This window comes from Sorex araneus, chromosome 5 (assembly GCF_027595985.1).
Source record: "Sorex araneus isolate mSorAra2 chromosome 5, mSorAra2.pri, whole genome shotgun sequence".
Taxonomy (NCBI): domain Eukaryota; kingdom Metazoa; phylum Chordata; class Mammalia; order Eulipotyphla; family Soricidae; genus Sorex; species Sorex araneus.
The window spans coordinates 99,160,086-99,179,442 of record NC_073306.1 but is presented as its reverse complement, the minus strand read 5'-3'; the positions used below and the strand labels follow the sequence as shown (position 1 = coordinate 99,179,442).

Genomic DNA, 19,357 nt, shown 5'->3' with positions numbered 1-19,357 from the left:
AAACTGCTTCTGGTGCTAGACATGCTCATTAACAACCACGATCCAGAGACTCCCAAGTAACTCTCTAAAGGGAGCAACATAGAATGCCATGCCATAGAGATGCCTCCAGACCCCATAGTCACCAACCAGTTAAAAAAAATTAATAAATTAACCTCTGCTGTATAACCTAAATTATTTAAAATTTTTGAATTCCTGGGGCATCTCCTATATCTCATACTATACACCACTGATTTACCAACAGTAGTACACCACATCTGATGGGGGTATAAAGTAGGAGGCAACCAATATCAGGGAGAAAAAAATAAATTAATTAAAATATATATATGCACACAAGGCTCAACCTTTAATAATATAAAGGTTTATTATACAAGGGTTTATGGCTTATACTAGGGTTTAATGGCTCCAGGATCTTCACACACTTTCCTCTAAGGAAACTTTTTTTGGATCATTTTTAGCAGTTATTCATAACCAGCAATAAAAAATAAATTACTTATTGTAAACCACAATGCCCAAAAGGAGCGAGAAAAAGAGAGAAAAAGGGAGAGGTAGGGAGAGAGACAGAGACAGAGAGAGGAATGGGGGGGTGATATGAGGGAACCTGGGGACTGATGCGAGAAAACGGTACACGGTGGAGGGACGAGTGTTGGAATACTGTATGACTGAAATCCAATTATGAACGGCTTTGTAATGCTCTAAAATAATAAAATAAATAATTTAGTTCCTGTTTGGGAGTAGGGTTTGGAAGTTGGGGTGGAAACACTCGAAGTACGGTGGTGGGAAGGTATAATGGCGGTGTTCAAATATTAAATGTAATAAGTCATTGTGAATAACTTCATAAAATAAAATTAAATTAAAAGAACAAAAACACTCATCCACAGCAAAATTGAGACACAACTTCTTTTCTCTTTTTTTTAATGCGTGGAGAGCCACACCCTGTTGTGCTCAGGATTTACTCACGACCCTGTGTTCAGGGATCTTTCCTGGAGAACTGGGGGACTGTATGGGTGCTGAGGGTCAAACTCAGGTCACACACATGTAAAGCAAATGATCTACTCATTGTACTATTGCTCTGGTTCTAAGGAATTTAACTCCTTTGTACTGCAGGAAAAGGGCAACAATTATTTTTCTCAATGTTTTTTTCTCAATGCTACAAGGAAACAACACTAGTTAGGACACAGTTTTTTTTTGTAGAGATTCCTCACTTGTATCACTTGTATCACTTGTCCTCCAGTAGATTTTCCATTTGCTTGAGCGGGCGCCAGTAACATCTCCATTTGTCCCTGTCTTGCGCTAGTGCAGTCCAATGATATCTGCTTGCTCCAGGAACAGAAGAGCCTCAAATCATTCATTCAGGGATTTGACGAAGAAATCTGACCATCTAGTTGGTGGACAGCCACTCGGTCTTCTGACGTCCCGTGGAATCCAGCTGGTAACATCTCTAGTCCAGCGGGCATCTCTGAATCACATTACATGACCTGCCCATCTGATTTTGCCTTGGCAAACGAGACAGCGTCCCTGATTCCTGACCGTCGATGGAGGTCAGAACTCTGGATTCCTTCTCTCACTTGAGTGAGACGTGATACTCCAAGCATAGCTGTTTTGATTCCTCTTTGGAATACCTGAATAGCGTTCTCATCCTCTTTTCGTAGGGCCCAGGTCTCTGAGGCACATGTTAGTGGAGGAAGAACGGTGGAATCGAAAAGATGTGCCCGGAGCCAGAGGTTCTTCGTTCTCTTAACCACTTCTTTGACGCTCTTGAACGCGTTCCACAGTACTCTCTTCCTCCTGTGCAGTTCTGGCACCAAGTCGTTCCTCATGTTGATTTCTCGAGCCAGGTACACATAGCTACTACATTCGGAGATGTTTGTTCCATTGAGAGCAAATGGAGCTTCAGGGACTAGTTCGTTTTTCATGAGCATCGTCTTGTTGAGATTCAGCTGCAATCCGACCTTTCCACACTCGTGGTCGAAGTTGGCCAGCATTTGTGCCGCATGGCTAATGTTTGGTGTTATGAGAACGATGTCATCAGCGAAGCCGAGGTGGTGTCATTGCCGACCATCTATCGGTGAACTCCCATTCCTTCCCATTCTAGTCGTCACATGATGTTCTCGAGGGTGGCACTGAAGAGTTTCGGTGAAATGGTATCGCCCTGCCACACCCCTCTCTTTACAACAACGATCACGTCCTAGTAGAATGGTGAGATCCTGGTGGTGAATCCACAATACAGCTCGTGGAGGATCTTGATGTACTGAGTTTGAACGCCCTGTTTGGCTAGGGCTTCAATGACAGCTTCAGTCTCAACAGAATCGAAGGCCTTCTTTAAGTCGATGAACATTAGACAGAGTGGCATCTTGAACTCTCCCGAAACTTCAGTGAGTTTGGTCACTGTGTGGATATGGTCTGTCGTGCTGAACCCCCTTCGGAACCCGGCTTGCTCGCATGGTTGTCCTTCGTCTAGTGTTCTGCCTATTCTATTCAGGATGACTCGAGTGAACAACTTGTAGACGACGTACGACAGGCAGATTGGGCGATAGTTGCCGATGTCGTGGATGTCTTCCTTCTTGTACAACAGAACGGTCCTGCTGGTTTTCCACTGAGACGGAACCTTGCATTCAGACAGGTAGCATGTGAAGAGCCGAGCCAGTGTATTGATGAGTACTGGCGGCAGGTTCTTCAGGTGTTCCGGTCTGACCTTGTCCGGACCAGGTGCTGTTCACGTCTTTACCAACGAAATGGCGTGTTGGATTTCAGAAGGGAGGACATTGGGAATGACATATCCATCCTGTGGAATTTACTATGTGGGCAGGTGGACATGGCTGTCAAAGAGATCCGAGTAGAAGTCATGAATAATCCTCTCCATTGCCTTTCTGGAAGATGTGATAGATCCATCGGGACGTTGAGGGCAGTTATCCTGGTCTTGTAGTTGGCAAAGGACAGGCTAGCGTTGCGAATACTTTTCCCAGCTTCTGCTGCACTGGCCAACACTGCTGCTCTTCTCTCCTTGAGGTCTTCCTTTATCGCATCTCTGCATAGCTTTGTGAGCTCGGACATTAGCTTGTGGTTGCCTGAGGCGTGCGCCAAACCACATTGACGAATGAACTCGAGAGTTTCCAAAGACAGGCGTCTGTTTGTGGCTTTCTCACTCTCGGCACTCTTCGCACAGTCATGGAGGTGCTGAACCAGTCGATCGTATTCCTCGTCGATGTTGTCAAGGACGGCATCTTCCCAAGTTGCTGCAATAGTGCCAAAGAGCTCCCAGTTGGTGGTCATTCCGGGGAGTTGTCTTCTTAGACTTAAATTTTTCAGACTTTTCTCCCCGCTCTGTGAAGTAGAATTTTGCACGAAGGAGACGGTGGTCCGATCCCGGTTGGAATTTTGGGACAACAGCAACATCGGTCAGGCAAAACCTTCGACTGAATATGATGTGGTCAATTTCATTGTGGAAATGTCCACTGGGAGACTCCCATGTCCAGCGTTTAGATTCAGCCTTCTGGAACTGTGAGTTACCATGGATGGTCTTGGTCGACATGATGAATTCAGATAGTCTCTCACCCTGATCGTTCCATTCTAGGCCATGGGTCCCAATATGGAGTTCTTTGGCTGACCTTCTCGGACTACCCAGCCACCACCATGCGACATACCATAAGACACTTAATACCCATTATTCCAGCACCATATCTGATAGGGTTCAAATTTGGTGTGAACCATGGTAACACCTCTAAGGGCAATTGGAGGCCGCCCTAAAAGCCTCTGTCCCTCTCTGAGAGCCCGGAAAGCTACCGAGAGTATCCAGCCCGCACGGCAGAGCCTGGCAAGCTACCTGTGGCATATTCAAAATGCCAACAACAGTAACAACAATTGGCCTCATTCACCTGACAATGAAAGAGCCCCCAATATGGCAGCATTAAGAAAGATGAGCAAGGAGAGGCTGAAAAAATCTCGGGGACAAACTAGACTGCAAAAACGAAGAAAGACTAAAATGACTGTCTGTACTTTCAACACACGTACGCTGGCATCAGAAGCATCCATCGAGGACCTGATGGTGCAAGCTCAGAAGATCAAGTACGACATCATTGGTGTGACCGAAATGAGAAGACATCAATCACATCACTCCATTTTCGACACTGGAGAAGAATTGTTCCTAGAAACATGCGACAACAGAGGCGTCGGTGGCGTTGGTGTCCTTGTCAACACGAACTTGGCCATGAGCATTGATTCATTCGAATGCCTAACAACCCGAATCAGATGATTACGCTTGACTAGATGTGGCTCACTGCCTGCAGTTTCTATCTTCGTCGTCTATGCACCAACTTCCAACTACGATGAAGAAGAAATTGAGAGGTTCTACATGGAACTGGAGAAGTTCTATAAAGAAGACCACACCTTCTACAAGATCATTGTTGGTGATTTTAATGCTAAGATAGAGATTCCTCGCAAGCCTCACAAAATATTTGCGAACTATATGCCCCTGTTCTCAGTTCCACTTAGGTAATCCAGGTAATTTACGGGATTATCCTTAAATACAATGGTGAATTGAGTTTATATGTTTTTAATGTCTATACATTTGATGAAGAATTAATCTGCAAGCTGAAATCAAAACAAGACAAAGTTTCTTTGTGTATCTCATGGTGATACAAAGACATAACAATAAAACAAACAAAAATTTATTGCTGGGGAGAGAGAGAGATCACAGCTACCACAGAAACCGAAGGGTCATAAAGGATTACTATAAAAATCATTTACCACAAAATTGGAGAACCTAAAAGAAATGGATAAAATTTTTAACTCTTACAATCTTCCAAGACTGAAATTAAAAGACAGCAGAGCACCTGAATAGACCAAAACTTCAAAGAAATGATAACTGAAAGTCTCTCCAAAAACAAGTCTTTGCCCAAGAGATATCTTCCTAACCTTTAAAAAAATCACCTTCTCTCAGGGCTGAAGCAATAGCACAGCGGGTAGGACATTAGCCTTGCAAGCAACTGACCGGCATTCAATTCCCAGCATTTCATACCGTCCCCCTGAGCACTTCCAGTAATAATTCCTGAGTGCATAGCCAGGAGTAACCCCTGAGCATCATGGGGTGTGGCCCAAAAAGCAAAAAAACAACAAAGAAAAATGACCTTCTCTCAGTCTTTTTCAGGCTCTTCTAAAAAGTTGAAAAATAACAACCCTACCAGTTTCTAGAATGCAAATATTACCTGGATACTGAAAGCAGAGATATCATTAGAATGAAAACTATGAACCTGTATCCCTGATGAATATGGTTGCAATAATCCTTAACAAAATATTAGCAAACCAAATCAAAAATGTCATATACCATGACTAAGTGGAATTTATCACAGGGATGCAAGGAAGGTTTACCATAAGAAAATCAATCAACATGATACACCCTTATCAGTATAAGGAAAAATAAAAACCACATGATCATAGCAATAGGTGCAGAAAAAGGATCTGACAAGATTCAATACCTGTATTTTTTAAAAATCTCAATAAAATAGGCATTTGTTTGTGGCTTTCCACAAATGGGACAGACCGGAACACCTGAAGAACCTGCCGCCAGTACTCATCAATACACTGGCTCGGCTCTTCACATGCTACCTGTCTGAATGCAAGGTTCCGTCTCAGTGGAAAACCAGCAGGACCGTTCTGTTGTACAAGAAGGAAGACATCCACGACATCGGCAACTATCGCCCAATCTGCCTGTCGTACGTCGTCTACAAGTTGTTCACTCGAGTCATCCTGAATAGAATAGGCAGAACACTAGACGAAGGACAACCATGCGAGCAAGCCGGGTTCCGAAGGGGGTTCAGCACGACAGACCATATCCACACAGTGACCAAACTCACTGAAGTTTCGGGAGAGTTCAAGATGCCACTCTGTCTAATGTTCATCGACTTAAAGAAGGCCTTCGATTCTGTTGAGACTGAAGCTGTCATTGAAGCCCTAGCCAAACAGGGCGTTCAAACTCAGTACATCAAGATCCTCCACGAGCTGTATTGTGGATTCACCACCAGGATCTCACCATTCTACTAGGACGTGATCGTTGTTGTAAAGAGAGGGGTGTGGCAGGGCGATACCATTTCACCGAAACTCTTCAGTGCCACCCTCGAGAACATCATGTGACGACTAGAATGGGAAGGAATGGGAGTTCACCGATAGATGGTCGGCAATGACACCACCTCGGCTTCGCTGATGACATCGTTCTCATAACACCAAACATTAGCCATGCGGCACAAATGCTGGCCAACTTCGACCACGAGTGTGGAAAGGTCGGATTGCAGCTGAATCTCAACAAGACGATGCTCATGAAAAACGAACTAGTCCCTGAAGCTCCATTTGCTCTCAATGGAACAAACATCTCCGAATGTAGTAGCTATGTGTACCTGGCTCGAGAAATCAACATGAGGAACGACTTGGTGCCAGAACTGCACAGGAGGAAGAGAGTACTGTGGAACGCGTTCAAGAGCGTCAAAGAAGTGGTTAAGAGAACGAAGAACCTCTGGCTCCGGGCACATCTTTTCGATTCCACCGTTCTTCCTCCACTAACATGTGCCTCAGAGACCTGGGCCCTACGAAAAGAGGATGAGAACGCTATTCAGGTATTCCAAAGAGGAATCAAAACAGCTATGCTTGGAGTATCACGTCTCACTCAAGTGAGAGAAGGAATCCAGAGTTCTGACCTCCATCGACGGTCAGGAATCAGGGACGCTGTCTCGTTTGCCAAGGCAAAATCAGATGGGCAGGTCATGTAATGTGATTCAGAGATGCCCGCTGGACTAGAGCTGTTACCAACTGGATTTCACAGAATGTCAAAAGACCACATGTCTGCCCACCAAAGAGATGGTCAGACTTCTTCATCAAAACCCCGAACAAACGGTTTGAAGCTCTTTGTGTTCCTGGAGCAAGGACATACCACTGAGCTACACCAGCACGCGACAGGGATGAATGGAGATATTACTGGCGCCCACTTAAGCAAATTGAAGATCAACGGGATGGCAAGTGACAATAAAATGGGGATAAAATATAAAAAATATTTTAAAATATTTTATTTTTTATATACAATAAAAAAGAGACTTTCCTCAATATAGTAAAAGCCACTTATCATGAACCCAGAGCAAACATCATACTCAATGGTGTAAAGCTGAGAACCTTCTTTATAGGGTCAGACACATAAAGCAGTTATCTACTCTCACCATCATTACTTAATACAGCACTAGAATTCCATAAGTGGTTAGGCAAGAAAAGATAATAAGGGCATCCAGATTGGAAAAGAAATCAAATTATTATTTGCAGACATGATACTACATTAAAAAACCCTAAAGATCCAACAAAATTCTTTTTCCCAAAAAAATAAGCTTATACAGTTAACTTTATACAGCAGGGTATAAAATCAGCACACTGAAATCTATGGCATTTCTACAACTTAAGAGAGAAAAAAATAAGTATTTTTAAATTTTTTATTATTATTTTCTTATTTTGCTTTTTGGGTCACACCAGCTATGCTCAGGGGTTACTCCTGGTTCTGCACTCAAGAATTACTCCTGGTGGTGCTCAGGGGACCCGATGGGGTACTGGAGATCAAACCTGGGTCAACCTCATGCAGACAAGTGCCCTGCTCACCATACTACTGCTCCCTAATTTTTAAGTTTTAGACCCCTATCTCACTCCATACACAGAAGTCAATTCATGGAGCGACAGCACAGTGTGTAGGGTGTTTGCCTTGCATGCGCCGACGCAGGTTTGATTCCCAGCATCCTATGGTCCCCTGAGCACTACCAGGAGTAATTCATGAGTGCAGAGCCAGGAGTAACCCCTGTGCATCGCCAGGTGTGACCCAAAAAGAAAAAAGTCAATTCAAAATGAATTAAGGACCTTGGAGTCAGATATGAACCCATAAGCTCTACTAAGGAAAACATCAGCAGAACCCTTTTTGATACGTATTCCAGATGTATCTTCAATGATTCAATGCCACTGGCCAAGCAAAAAGAAGCAAAATAAGTAAATGAGACTAACATTAAACTAAAACGTTTCTACACTGCAAAAGAAACAATGACCAGTATAAGAAAAAAAACAGACTGGAAGAAAGTATCTGCTCACCATTAATCTGACAGAGATAATATCCAAGATACATAAAGAACTTGTAAAACAGGAACAATCAACTCTATCCAAAAAATGGGAAGACGACCAGAAACTTCCCCAAAGACAACAGATATATGCAAAGATGTTCTGCATCATTGATCATCAGGAAATAGAAATCAAAACAACGACACAGCACAATACTCCAGTGAGACTGGCAATCATCACAAAGAACAAACACCACCGGTATTGGCGTGGGTGTAGGGATAAAGGGACCCTCATTCACTGCTCATGGGGATGTCAACTGGCTCAACCTTTTTGGAAAACAAATTGAACTCTTCTCAAAAAACTAAGAATTATGCTTCCATATGAACCAGCAATTCTACTTCTTGCCATCTAACTCCAAGGATGCAAAAACACTATTCCAAAAAAAGACATCTGTGTGCCTATGTTCACTGTAGCTCTACTCACAATAGCCAAAATATGAAAACAACCCAAGTGTCCAAGACAGATGACTGGATAAAAAGACTCTGGGAAATATACACAATGGAATACTACTTGACTATCATTAAAAAAAAAAATTGGAATTGTGCAATTTGCTAGGATGAATCTGGTGAATATTATGTTGAGTCATTAGAAGAAAGGGACAATTACAAAATGACCTCTCTTGTATGAATCTGTAAAGAAACAAAGGGAATAATAAATGATCAAAGGCAACAGAGTCTGAGAACTGGTTCACAGAACTGAGTTAACCATGGAGGACTTGATGTTGGAACACTGTACGCATGAAAACCTATAAATTACAATATTGTAAATCATGGTGCCTAAAATAAAAATCTGTTGCATTTCTATATAAAATAAAATGAAAGACAAAAGAAATCAAGAGACTACTTTATTTACAATTTTCTCAAAAAGAATTAAGTACCTAGGACAAAACAACAAATTAATAACACATAGAACAGGAGTTCTAGAAATAATATAGTGGGTAATATGCTTGCTTTGCTTGAAGTCAATCTGGTTCAATCCCAGCATCACATATGGTCCCCCAGCCCCACCAGGATTGATCCCCAAGAGCAGAGCCAGGAGTAAACCATAAGCACAATTGTGTGTGGCTCCCCCCTCAAATTAATCAAACAAAAAGAACACACAATATACATAGCTTATGTAGCATATAATTGTTCAAGGCAACAACAACAACAACAACAACAACAACAAAAAACAGAAGAGAAAGACAGTATGTGCTCATGAACAGAAGAATGTCCATTGTTTAAATAACCATCCTATCTCCCAAAGTTATTTACAGATTCAATTAATACCTATCAAGATTCCAATGGCATCCTTCAATAAAATACAAGAAACATAACTGAAATTTTTTATAGAACTACTGAGAAAAAAAGAAAATGAGAGGGGAGCCTAAGAGACAATACAGTGGGTAAGTGGGTAAGGCGCTTGCCTTAGGTCACATGGTTTACCTGGCTTCGATCCCCGAGTCCCATATGGTCACCTGAGCATACCAGGAGTAATTCCTGAGTGCAGAGCCAGTAGTTGTCTCTGACCCAAAAACAAAAACAAAAACAAAACAAAACAAAGAGAGAGAGAAAATGGAGGTATCACGCTACCTAATGTTATAGTGTAGTACAAAACAGTTATCATATTGGAACAACAAAACAGTCTAATATTGGAACAAGAGACATACAGATAAATGTAATAGAAGGGAGAAACCAGGAACAATCCATACATATATGGGCCGTTTAATTTATAGCAAAGTAGCCAAGCGCATACAGTGGAGAAAACAAACTCTTTTCTAGTGCTTGGGAAACTGGGTTTCTACTTGCAAAATTAAACCACTATCTCATTATCATACACAAAAAAATTAAACTACATTAAATACTTTAATGTAAGATCAGAAGCCATAAAATGCAGAGAGAGAATCACAGGCAAAATATTTCCACAATATTAACACTTCAGGGATGTCTTTAGGGACTCAACTTCAACAGCAAGGTAAAAACAAAAGCAAACGAAAGTATCTAAGATATTAAGACCATAACTACTCTATAAAGCTTCTGCACTATCAAGAAAAAAAAATATAGGGGTGAAGGGAAGTATAGCAGGTAAGGAGACGCCCTGCATGTAACCAACACGGTTTCAATCCCCTAGTCCAATCCCTGGTATTGCAAATGGCTCCCCACGTCCCCCATGGGACTAATCTTGAGCTCAAAACCAGAAGTAAACCCTGAGCACAGCCAGGTGACCTAAAAACAAAAACGAAAGAGAAGTTTACAGTCCACTCTCAGAGGGCTAGAGAGATAGCACTGTGGATAAGGTACACAGCCTTGTACACAGCCAACCTGGGTTTGATCCCTGGGATCACAAGGTCCCCTGCAGAACACCAGGAGTGATTCCTGAACAGAGAGCCAGGAGTAAGCCACAAGCACTTATGGGTGTGGCCAGGACACACACACCTCAATCCACAGGGAGAGAGGGAAGGAGGGAGGGAAGGAGGGAGGGAAGGAAGGGAGGGAGGGAGGGAGGGAGGGAGGGAGGGAGGGAGGGAAGGGAGGGAGGGAGGAAGGAAGGAAGGAAGGAAGGAAGGAAGGAAGGAAGGAAGGAAGGAAGGAAGGAAGGAAGGAAGGAAGGAAGGAAGGAAGGAAGGAAGGAAGGAAGATGATAAAATAGCGCTTAAAAATGCAGTTTTTTATATTATTTCGGTTGTGCTTTGGTTCAGAGATTGGGGCTTGGGATGGAAACATCCCAAATTTGGTGGTTGTAAGGTGTAATGATGGTGGGACTGGTGTCTGAATATGAACTGTAATCAAATATTGTGAACCAACTTATAAAAAATTAAAATAAAAACAGCAACAACAAAAAAACAATTAAAAATGCAGTTTTTAAAAACAATTTCTTTATCAACTTATTTACAATTTTGTTGAATTCCCACTGGTGGAGGGAAGCAAGCTTTCTGTGATGAGTGGGGTGTTAGAATGATGTATTCACAAAACGTATTGTCAATCATAGCACTAAGATAAAAATGGCACAAAACCAGGGTTGGAGAGAAAGTAGAGCAGGTCAGGCACCTGCTTTGGAAGTAGCCAACCACCATATAGATCCCCAGCACCCATATAGTCAGTCCCCTGAGCATCCACCCGACCCCCTGAGCACTACCAGGAATAATTCCTGAGTGCAGAACCAGAAGTAATTCTTGACCATTGCCAGGTATGGCCCAAAAAACAAAAATTAAAATGTGTAAAATAAATAAATGAATAAACTGGGGGTGGGGAGGCGGAAGGCATCCTATGAAAGAGGAGGAAATATTTTCACATTAAACATTTGACAAGGGATTAATATCAAAAGTTTATAAAGAACTCATTGGACTCAACCACCACCACCACTAAAAAAAAAAAATCTTTATAATAGGCAGAAGAGGTAAATGAACACATGTCATCAGGGAAACACATACCAAAAGTACAAAGAGGTCAGGCATGTTGCTCTTCTATATCCGGCACCATAAAAACAAAAAACAGTAATACTACAGTAAACTATCACCTCATTCCTATGAGAATGGCCTTTATCACAAAGACCAGAAATAAATTTTGTCAGGATTGTGAAGAAAAAAGAACTCTCATACGCTATTTGTCAAGTCCCACTTGGAGGTTTTTCTAGATGCTTACCATAGAATTACTTGCCGCTTACCACAGAACACCATGTGTCCAACACTGTAAATAAATTGTGACTTTAAAATAACCAAGATAGGGACTGGAGTGATTAAACAATGGGGAGGGAACTTGTCCTGCATGCCTACCAATGTTTGATCCCCTGAGCTCAGAGCCAAGAATAAGCCCTGAGCACTGCCGGGTGTGGCCCAGAAACAAAAAACAAAACAGTAGGGGCTGCAGCAATAGTACAGCCTGCAGGGTGTTCATCTTGTACATGCACATGACTAATCTGGGCTCAAGCCCTGGCATCCCATATGGTCCCCTGGGCCTGCCAGGTGTGATCCCTGAGAGCAAAACTAGAAGTGAGTTCTGAGATGTGCTGGATGTGACTCAAAAATTTTAAATCAGGGCTGGAGTGGTAGCACAGCAGGTAGGGTGTCTGCCTTGCATGGGGCCGACCTGGGTTCGATCCCCAGCATCCCATATGGCCCCCCAAGCACCGACAGGAGTGATTCTTGAGTGCAGAGCCAGGAGTAACCCCTGAGCATCGCCAGGTGTGATCCGAAAAGAAAAAAAAGTTTTAAAGAATCAAAAATAAACTTCAAAAATAAAGAATCAAAAATAAACTTCAAAAATAAACAAATAAAATAACCAAGACAAATATTTCTGCTTTTTTGGTAATTAAAAAAGTTTTTAAAGAAATGATAAACTGTGCAACAAAATGAATACTGGAATCAAGAATATAGTAAATGTTCTATAACCTATTCAAAACACATAAAAATGTTTTATTCATAAACATACCCTCCATACACCAAAAACTCATTTGAAGCCCGTCTGCCAGCAGTTCCCATTGGCAAATCATCTAAAGGAAAAAGAAAAAAATATTATCAGTTCTTTCAGACCACCTGCTCAGAAAAAGTGGAATGTTTCCACATGAGTGATTGAAAACAATTTAAACACAATGTAAATTTACCATGTTGAAGCTGTGATTTTTATCATGGTGTGTACAGAATAATGGATTTAGTTGGATTCACACACTGCAACTTCTTCAAGCAACTTTTTCAAGTTAAAAGGGTCTTATTTGCTATATTTCTGAGTAGTTCTTCACCATATACAAAGACCTTATCATGTTTCCTTTAATGTGCCACTTCCATAGGGTGGCATGCCTTAATCACAATTTTTCCATAAACCCTTCATTTTTATTAAATGACATGCATACTACACTTAAAAAAAAACATGTACCCTACATCATAACAAAATGACTGTCTAATAAAGTTGAGATCCATCCAATGTTCAGTTACTCCCATCCTCATAGACAGAATTCTTCTAGACCCTGTGTAGGCTCTCAATAAGATATGATGGGAGCTGTGGGCTCTGAGACACAACAGTACATGCTGCAAGCCTTCTTTTATCATCTGCATTTATCACAGCATAGCTCAAAATGCTGTTCCCTGCTTTTGTAGTTATATCCACTATCTGACTTTACCTTTTATGATTAAATGACTACAAAAGTAAAATATGTATTACTGCGAAATAGCAGTTTGATTAAATAATATAAATTTTATTTTAAAATCATGGGGGTAGGGGCTGGAGAGACAGTACAGTGGGTAAGGCGCTAGTCTTGTACAGTTGATATGGTTTGATCCCCGGCATCCCATAAGGTCCCCTGGGCACCGCCAGAAGTGATTCCTGAGCACCTGGGTGTGGCCCCAAAATTTTAAAAAAGAAAAATTATGTGGTCTGGGAATGTAACTCAGTGGTAATGTTCATTCTCGTTCTCTCTCTCTCTCTCTCTCTCTCTCTCTCTCACACACACACACACACACACACACACACACAAATTGTAATCATCCTGCTGCTAACGTATAATCAAAAAGGAAAAAAAATCACAAAATGTCTTAGATGTCTTAGAATGGCCCTAAATCTGAACAGAGAATGCGTTTATTTTGGCAAACCCTATATCCCTAACTCTGATGTAGCACACATTTCACTAATGAAAGTAGGTAATGTCAGAGAATGTAAGCAGCATAAAAAAAAAATCTGTGTAAGAGAATAAAGACAAATGAATCAAGGAAGGAGTCCATTTTAGAGGTAAAAATTGCTTTGAGGGGGCTAGAACAATAGCACAGCGGGTAGGGCATTTGCCTTGCACATGGCCAACCAGGGTTCAATTGCCAGCATTCCATATGGTCCCCTGAGCACCGCCAGGAGTAATTCCTGAGTGCATGAGCCAGGAATAACACCTGTGCATTGCTGGGTATGACTGAAAAAGAAAAAAAAATTGCCTTGATAGCATAATCTACCAGAGGGAAACTTTAAAACTTTGATTAGTTATCCTTAATAATAAGATTATCCTAGGACAAAAACATCCACCCACCAATAGAGTATATTTTAAAATTTTATATAGTTTAGATAACATGATTATAGTATTGTTTGTGATAATGATACAAAGTTACTGCACCCCAACCACCAAAGTGCCCTCCACCAATGTCCTTGAATTATTTCTAGTCCACTTTATAATCTCAGTTTTCTAATACACAGGGGTTTTCATTGTTAAATACTACTTCCTTGTTTTGTCTCTACATACAAGTGGGATCATTACGTGTTTGTCCTTCTCCTGACTTACTTCACTTAACATGACACATTCCAGTTCTATCCATGTTGCAGCAAACTGCATGACTCTATGTTTGGGTCAGACCCAGTGGTGCCCACTTGGCTCTGTGCTAGGGATCACTCCTAGCAGTGTGATCACTACAAGGGACCATATGGGGTGCAGAGGATTGAACTAGGGTTGGAATTACTTGCAAGGCACGTGTCCTGCCCATTGTAGCCATGGCTTCTCTGAACCCATGGCTTCACATTTTGATTACTATTTGATTATTATGCATATTATTTCATCTGTTGCATATCACTCATCTGTTGCTGGTCTTATGGGTCACTTCCATATCCTGACTATTGTACTGAGTGCTGCAATGAAGATAGGTGTGCATAAATATTTTTGTTAATGTTTTTGTGCTTTGAGGATAGATGCCAAGAAGTAGAATCACTGAGTCACATCCACTAATAGGTTTCATAATTTTTTTTGGTAATCACTATTATTTTGATACCACAATGTTAATTTGAAAAAGAACAGAAAAGGGCAAAATATAAACTCATCAGAGCAAAAAGAATAGAAAAGTCAACATTCAAAAACATCTGGGAGCTAAAAAATAAGGCACGTGATATTCGATATAAGAAACGAGACAGAAAAGAAAAAAAAAAAAGAAATGAGACAGAATCCTTAGCCAGAAGGATAGTCCATAAATCAATCACAAAATTCCAAAAGGCCGAGTAGACAACTTTCAAAGTGGCCTTGAGGGCAAAAATAAATGGAATTATTTTAAAGTCATTTGGTGGACTGAGGAACTCAGTGGCAGAGTACAGGCTATACCTTGAATATAAGAGACCCTAGGTTTGATCCCAAAACAATAACAAAAATCGCCAATTTGGACGCAGTTGAAACAGTCCTATCCTTTCCCCAACCTTATCAATAAGGAATGTTCATTCCCCAGTACAGAAACAAATTAGATGTTGACACATCCGCATTTTTATTATACAGAAAATAACAAAGGGTCATTGGACTACAGAATAGTGTGAAAGTAGAGAAATGATCGGGGGCGGCGGAGGGTGGGGGGGTTAGTAAGTGAAATCTTATGTAATGGCTTTGCTGCATTTTCCTGTTCAACTCTCCCACATGCTACCAGAAACGCCGTCTTTAGGCAGAAGACAGACTTATTATTCTCTAGTGGATTTAATAAGTACTCCAAGTTAGGAAGCAGTCTCTACACATTACTCAACCAGAAGATTAGAAAGATAACACAATAAGAGCTGTTGTGCCTTAACTGAAAAGAGATTCACCTGCACAAAATTCTCAGACACCAGCACCAGGGTAGGAAAACCTTTACTGTCATCCATGAATTGCAAGAAGCTCAACAGAGACAATTTTGAGAGTTAAAAAACAAAACACAAAACTCCATGAAATCTAGAGGCATACGTGTGAACACAAAAATTAAGAGGTTTACTTCCAGGAGTTACATCAAATACCCACAACAAATATGGTGAAAATTTTTCTTTTAAAAATAAAGGGGAGGGGAGGGAATGGAGCAATAGCACAGTGGGTAGGACGTTTGCCTTGCATGAAGCCAACCCAGGTTTGATTCCCAGCATCCCATACGGTTCCCTGAGCGCCTCCAGGGCTAATTCCTAACTGCAAAGCCAGGAGTAACCACTGTGCATCGCTGGGTGTGACCCAAAAAAGCAAAAAAAAGAAAGAAAAAAGTAAAGGGGAAATTAACCATTTAAAAATACCAGCTGTGGCTCCTGGGCAGTGTGGCCAGCTACCAGACCCAGAGAACCTGAAAACCCCTCCTTCTTGGCAGAAGTGCCCTCCACGCACCTGCCAAAGAGGGCCCTGCAAGTCTTAGGAATGCCTCAGAAATGAATTGCAGGGGCTGGAGCTATAGTACAACGGGTAGGGCGTTGGCCTGGCAAGCGACCAACCTGGGTTCAACCTCCAAATCCCCTATGTTCCCCTGAGCACCGCCAGGAGTAATTCCTGAGTGCAGAGCCAGGAGTAACTCCTGTGCATCGCCAGGCAGGTGTGAACCCCCCCCCCCCGCCAAAAAAAAAGAAGTGAATTGCAAGCCCCTTACAGGCACCGAAGTGGCCCCTCCCCCCAAAGGTACAAGGGATGGTGGGCGTGGCCTCCAGAGAGGCAGCCATTCACACATCACCAGTTATTTTTCCCTTTCCCAATGTTTTGGACTCACATCTCAGTCTCCAATACCTAATTCTGACGAAGACAGCATGGCTATCCCAAACACAGTAGGCCAATAGTGCACTTGCCTATTCAGATAAAAATACTCCCAAAACTCACCAAAATAACAGTGAACACAAGAATCTGAACAAGCCTAATGTAAGAGAACACATTCCCTGAAGCTGCACTAGTGGCCTCACATAAGACACAGAGGAGCACCAAAGAGGTAGCATTACTAAAGGGGAAAAAGGAGACCACCATCGACCGAGCCCATCTAGAATCCTCCCTTGCAGAGAGAGGGGGTCAACTGATAGTGAATGGGAGGGATACACCGCTATACTACCACAGCAACATGAAGAATCAGCCTAGATCTTCACTATGAGGAGTGGATGAAGAGTTCTGAAACCTCAACAGAGAACACCCACAAATACGATTCTCTGATAAAGAATTCAGAGATGAAATGTTGAAGATGTTCAATGAGCTCAAAGGAACGATGGAACAGGCATGCAGTAAATTAAAGGAAGACATGAAAGAAACAGTGGAAGAGACAGAACAAAAAATACAGGAAGAAATGAGAAGAGATAAGAAAGCTACAAACATAAGTGTCACTAATAAAGAATCTGGTGATAAAATAAAAAACTCAGAGGGTGCCCTCAACAGGACAATGACAACAGCCAAACACAGAATCAGTGAGCTTGAAGATGAGCTGCAGAAAGCATATAGGCAAAAACACATAATGGAAAAAGACCTCAAAATAGCACTCGGGCAAATAAGAGACTAAGGGGATGAACTTAAAAGGAACAACATAAGAATCATCGGTGTACCAGAAGGACAGGGAGGCAACTCCAATGAAGTAGCAACAGTTAAAGATATCATTGGTGAGAAGTTCCCAGAGCTGGAAAATGCAGGCATCCAGACCCATGAAGCCCGAAGGGTACCAGCTAAAAGAGACCCTAATAAAAAGACTCTAAGACTTTATCATAATAGAACGATGAATACCACAGATAAAGACACAATACTGCAAGCAGCAAGATCAAAGAAGGCAACCGCATACAAAGGAGCATCCCATAGATTCACAGCAGACTTATGAGAGGAAACAGTCTGAGCCTGAAGACAATGGTGGGATACAGTGAAAAAACTCAATGAAATGAATGCCTCACCAAGAATACTTTACCTGGCTAAACTTTAACTCAAGCTCAAAGGAACAATACACTATTTTATAGATAAACAACAGCTCAGGAACTTCACAGACTTAAAACCAAACTTAAAAGAAGGAGTAAAGGGGCTACTGTAAGACAAGAAAAACCCCTACAAGCACAACAAACCTCTACAGAAAGATGGTACAAAACCCCATGACAATAATCTCTCTCAATGTCAATGGTTTAAATGCACCAATTAAGAGAGACAGAGTGGCAAAATGGATTTAAAAACTAAACCCAACATTCTGTTGCCTACAAGAAACACATCTGAACAGTCAGAGCAAACACAGTCTCAAAGTCAAAGGATGGAAAACAATCCGGCAAGCAAACAACTCGCTCAAAAGGCCATACTAGTATCCAACAACATAGATTTCAGGCTGAAATATATTGGAAGGGCCAGCGAGGGCCATTTTTTTAATAATCAGGGGATATGTACAGCAGGAAGAAATAACACTCCTAAACATATACGCATCCAATGAGGGTCTAACTAAATACTTAAAACAACTGCTAATAGACTTCAAGGAGGACACTGGTAGCAACACAACAGTAGCTGGAGACTTCAACATCACCTTATCACCTCTGGATGGATCAGCAAGATTAAAACGCAACATGGAAGCACTGAATTTGAAGGAAGAAATAGAAGAGAGAGGGATAATGGGCGTATACAGGGCCTTCCGTCCCCCCAAAAACCAAATACACATCTTTTCCAGTGTGTACGAAACATTTTCCAAGATAGACCACGTGCTAGGTCACAAAACATACCTCAATAGAATCAGAAGATAAACTGTATCAACTATCTTTTCAGACCACTATGCACTGAAGTTAGAAGTTAATCACACACAGACAGGGAGAATCAAATCAAACACCTGGAAATTAAACACCTCAATGTTGAACAACAAGTGGATCAGGGAGAAAACCAAGGAAGAAATCGAAAGATACCTCGAAACAAATGAGAATGAAGACCTCACAGCTTAAGACCTTAGGAAAGGACCAAAAACAGGAGCCCAAACCAGGCAGAAGAAAAGAAAATAATAAAACTTAGAGCAGAAATTAACGACATGAAAACCCAAAAACAATCCAAAAGACCAAGAGCTGGTTCTTTGAGAAAATAAACAAGATTGATAAACTAGCAAGATTTACAAAGAAAGGGAGAGAGAGAACCCTAATAAACTCAGAAACAAAAAGGGGGACATCACAACAGAAACTGAAGAAATCCAGAAGATCATCAGAGTGAAAGTCTGTATGCCACGAAACTAGAAAACCTAGAAGAAATGGATAAATTCCTGGATTCCTATAACCTCCCAAGGATGAAGCAAGAAGATTTGGGATACCTGAATAGACCTATTACTATCAAGGAAGTAGAAACTGTAATCAAAATTCTTCCCAAAAACAAAAGCCCGGGTCCAGACGAATTCACTAACGAATTCTTCCAAACATTAAAAAAGGACCTATTGCCAGTTCTTTTCAAGCTTTTCCAGGAAACTAAGGAAACAGAAACTCTCCCAAACAGTTTCTCTGAGGCACTTATCACCCTAATGCCAAAAGCAAATAGAGACACTACAAAAAAAGAAAATTACAGGGAATTATCTCTGATGAACACGGATGGGAAGATCCTCAACAAAATACTAGCA

General features: G+C 41.4%; 1 protein-coding gene across 4 annotated transcripts in view; it reads right to left on the bottom strand.

The window, feature by feature from the left end:
- Positions 1–19,357, bottom strand: part of ULK2 (unc-51 like autophagy activating kinase 2) — a 134,186-nt gene that overhangs the window by 41,469 nt on the left and 73,360 nt on the right. For all 4 annotated transcript variants that reach the window (XM_055137982.1, XM_055137983.1, XM_055137984.1 and 1 more), the window contains one exon: positions 12,534–12,594. In XM_055137982.1, coding sequence (XP_054993957.1) covers positions 12,534–12,594 — 61 coding nt within the window. The remainder of the gene's footprint in view (positions 1–12,533; positions 12,595–19,357) is intronic.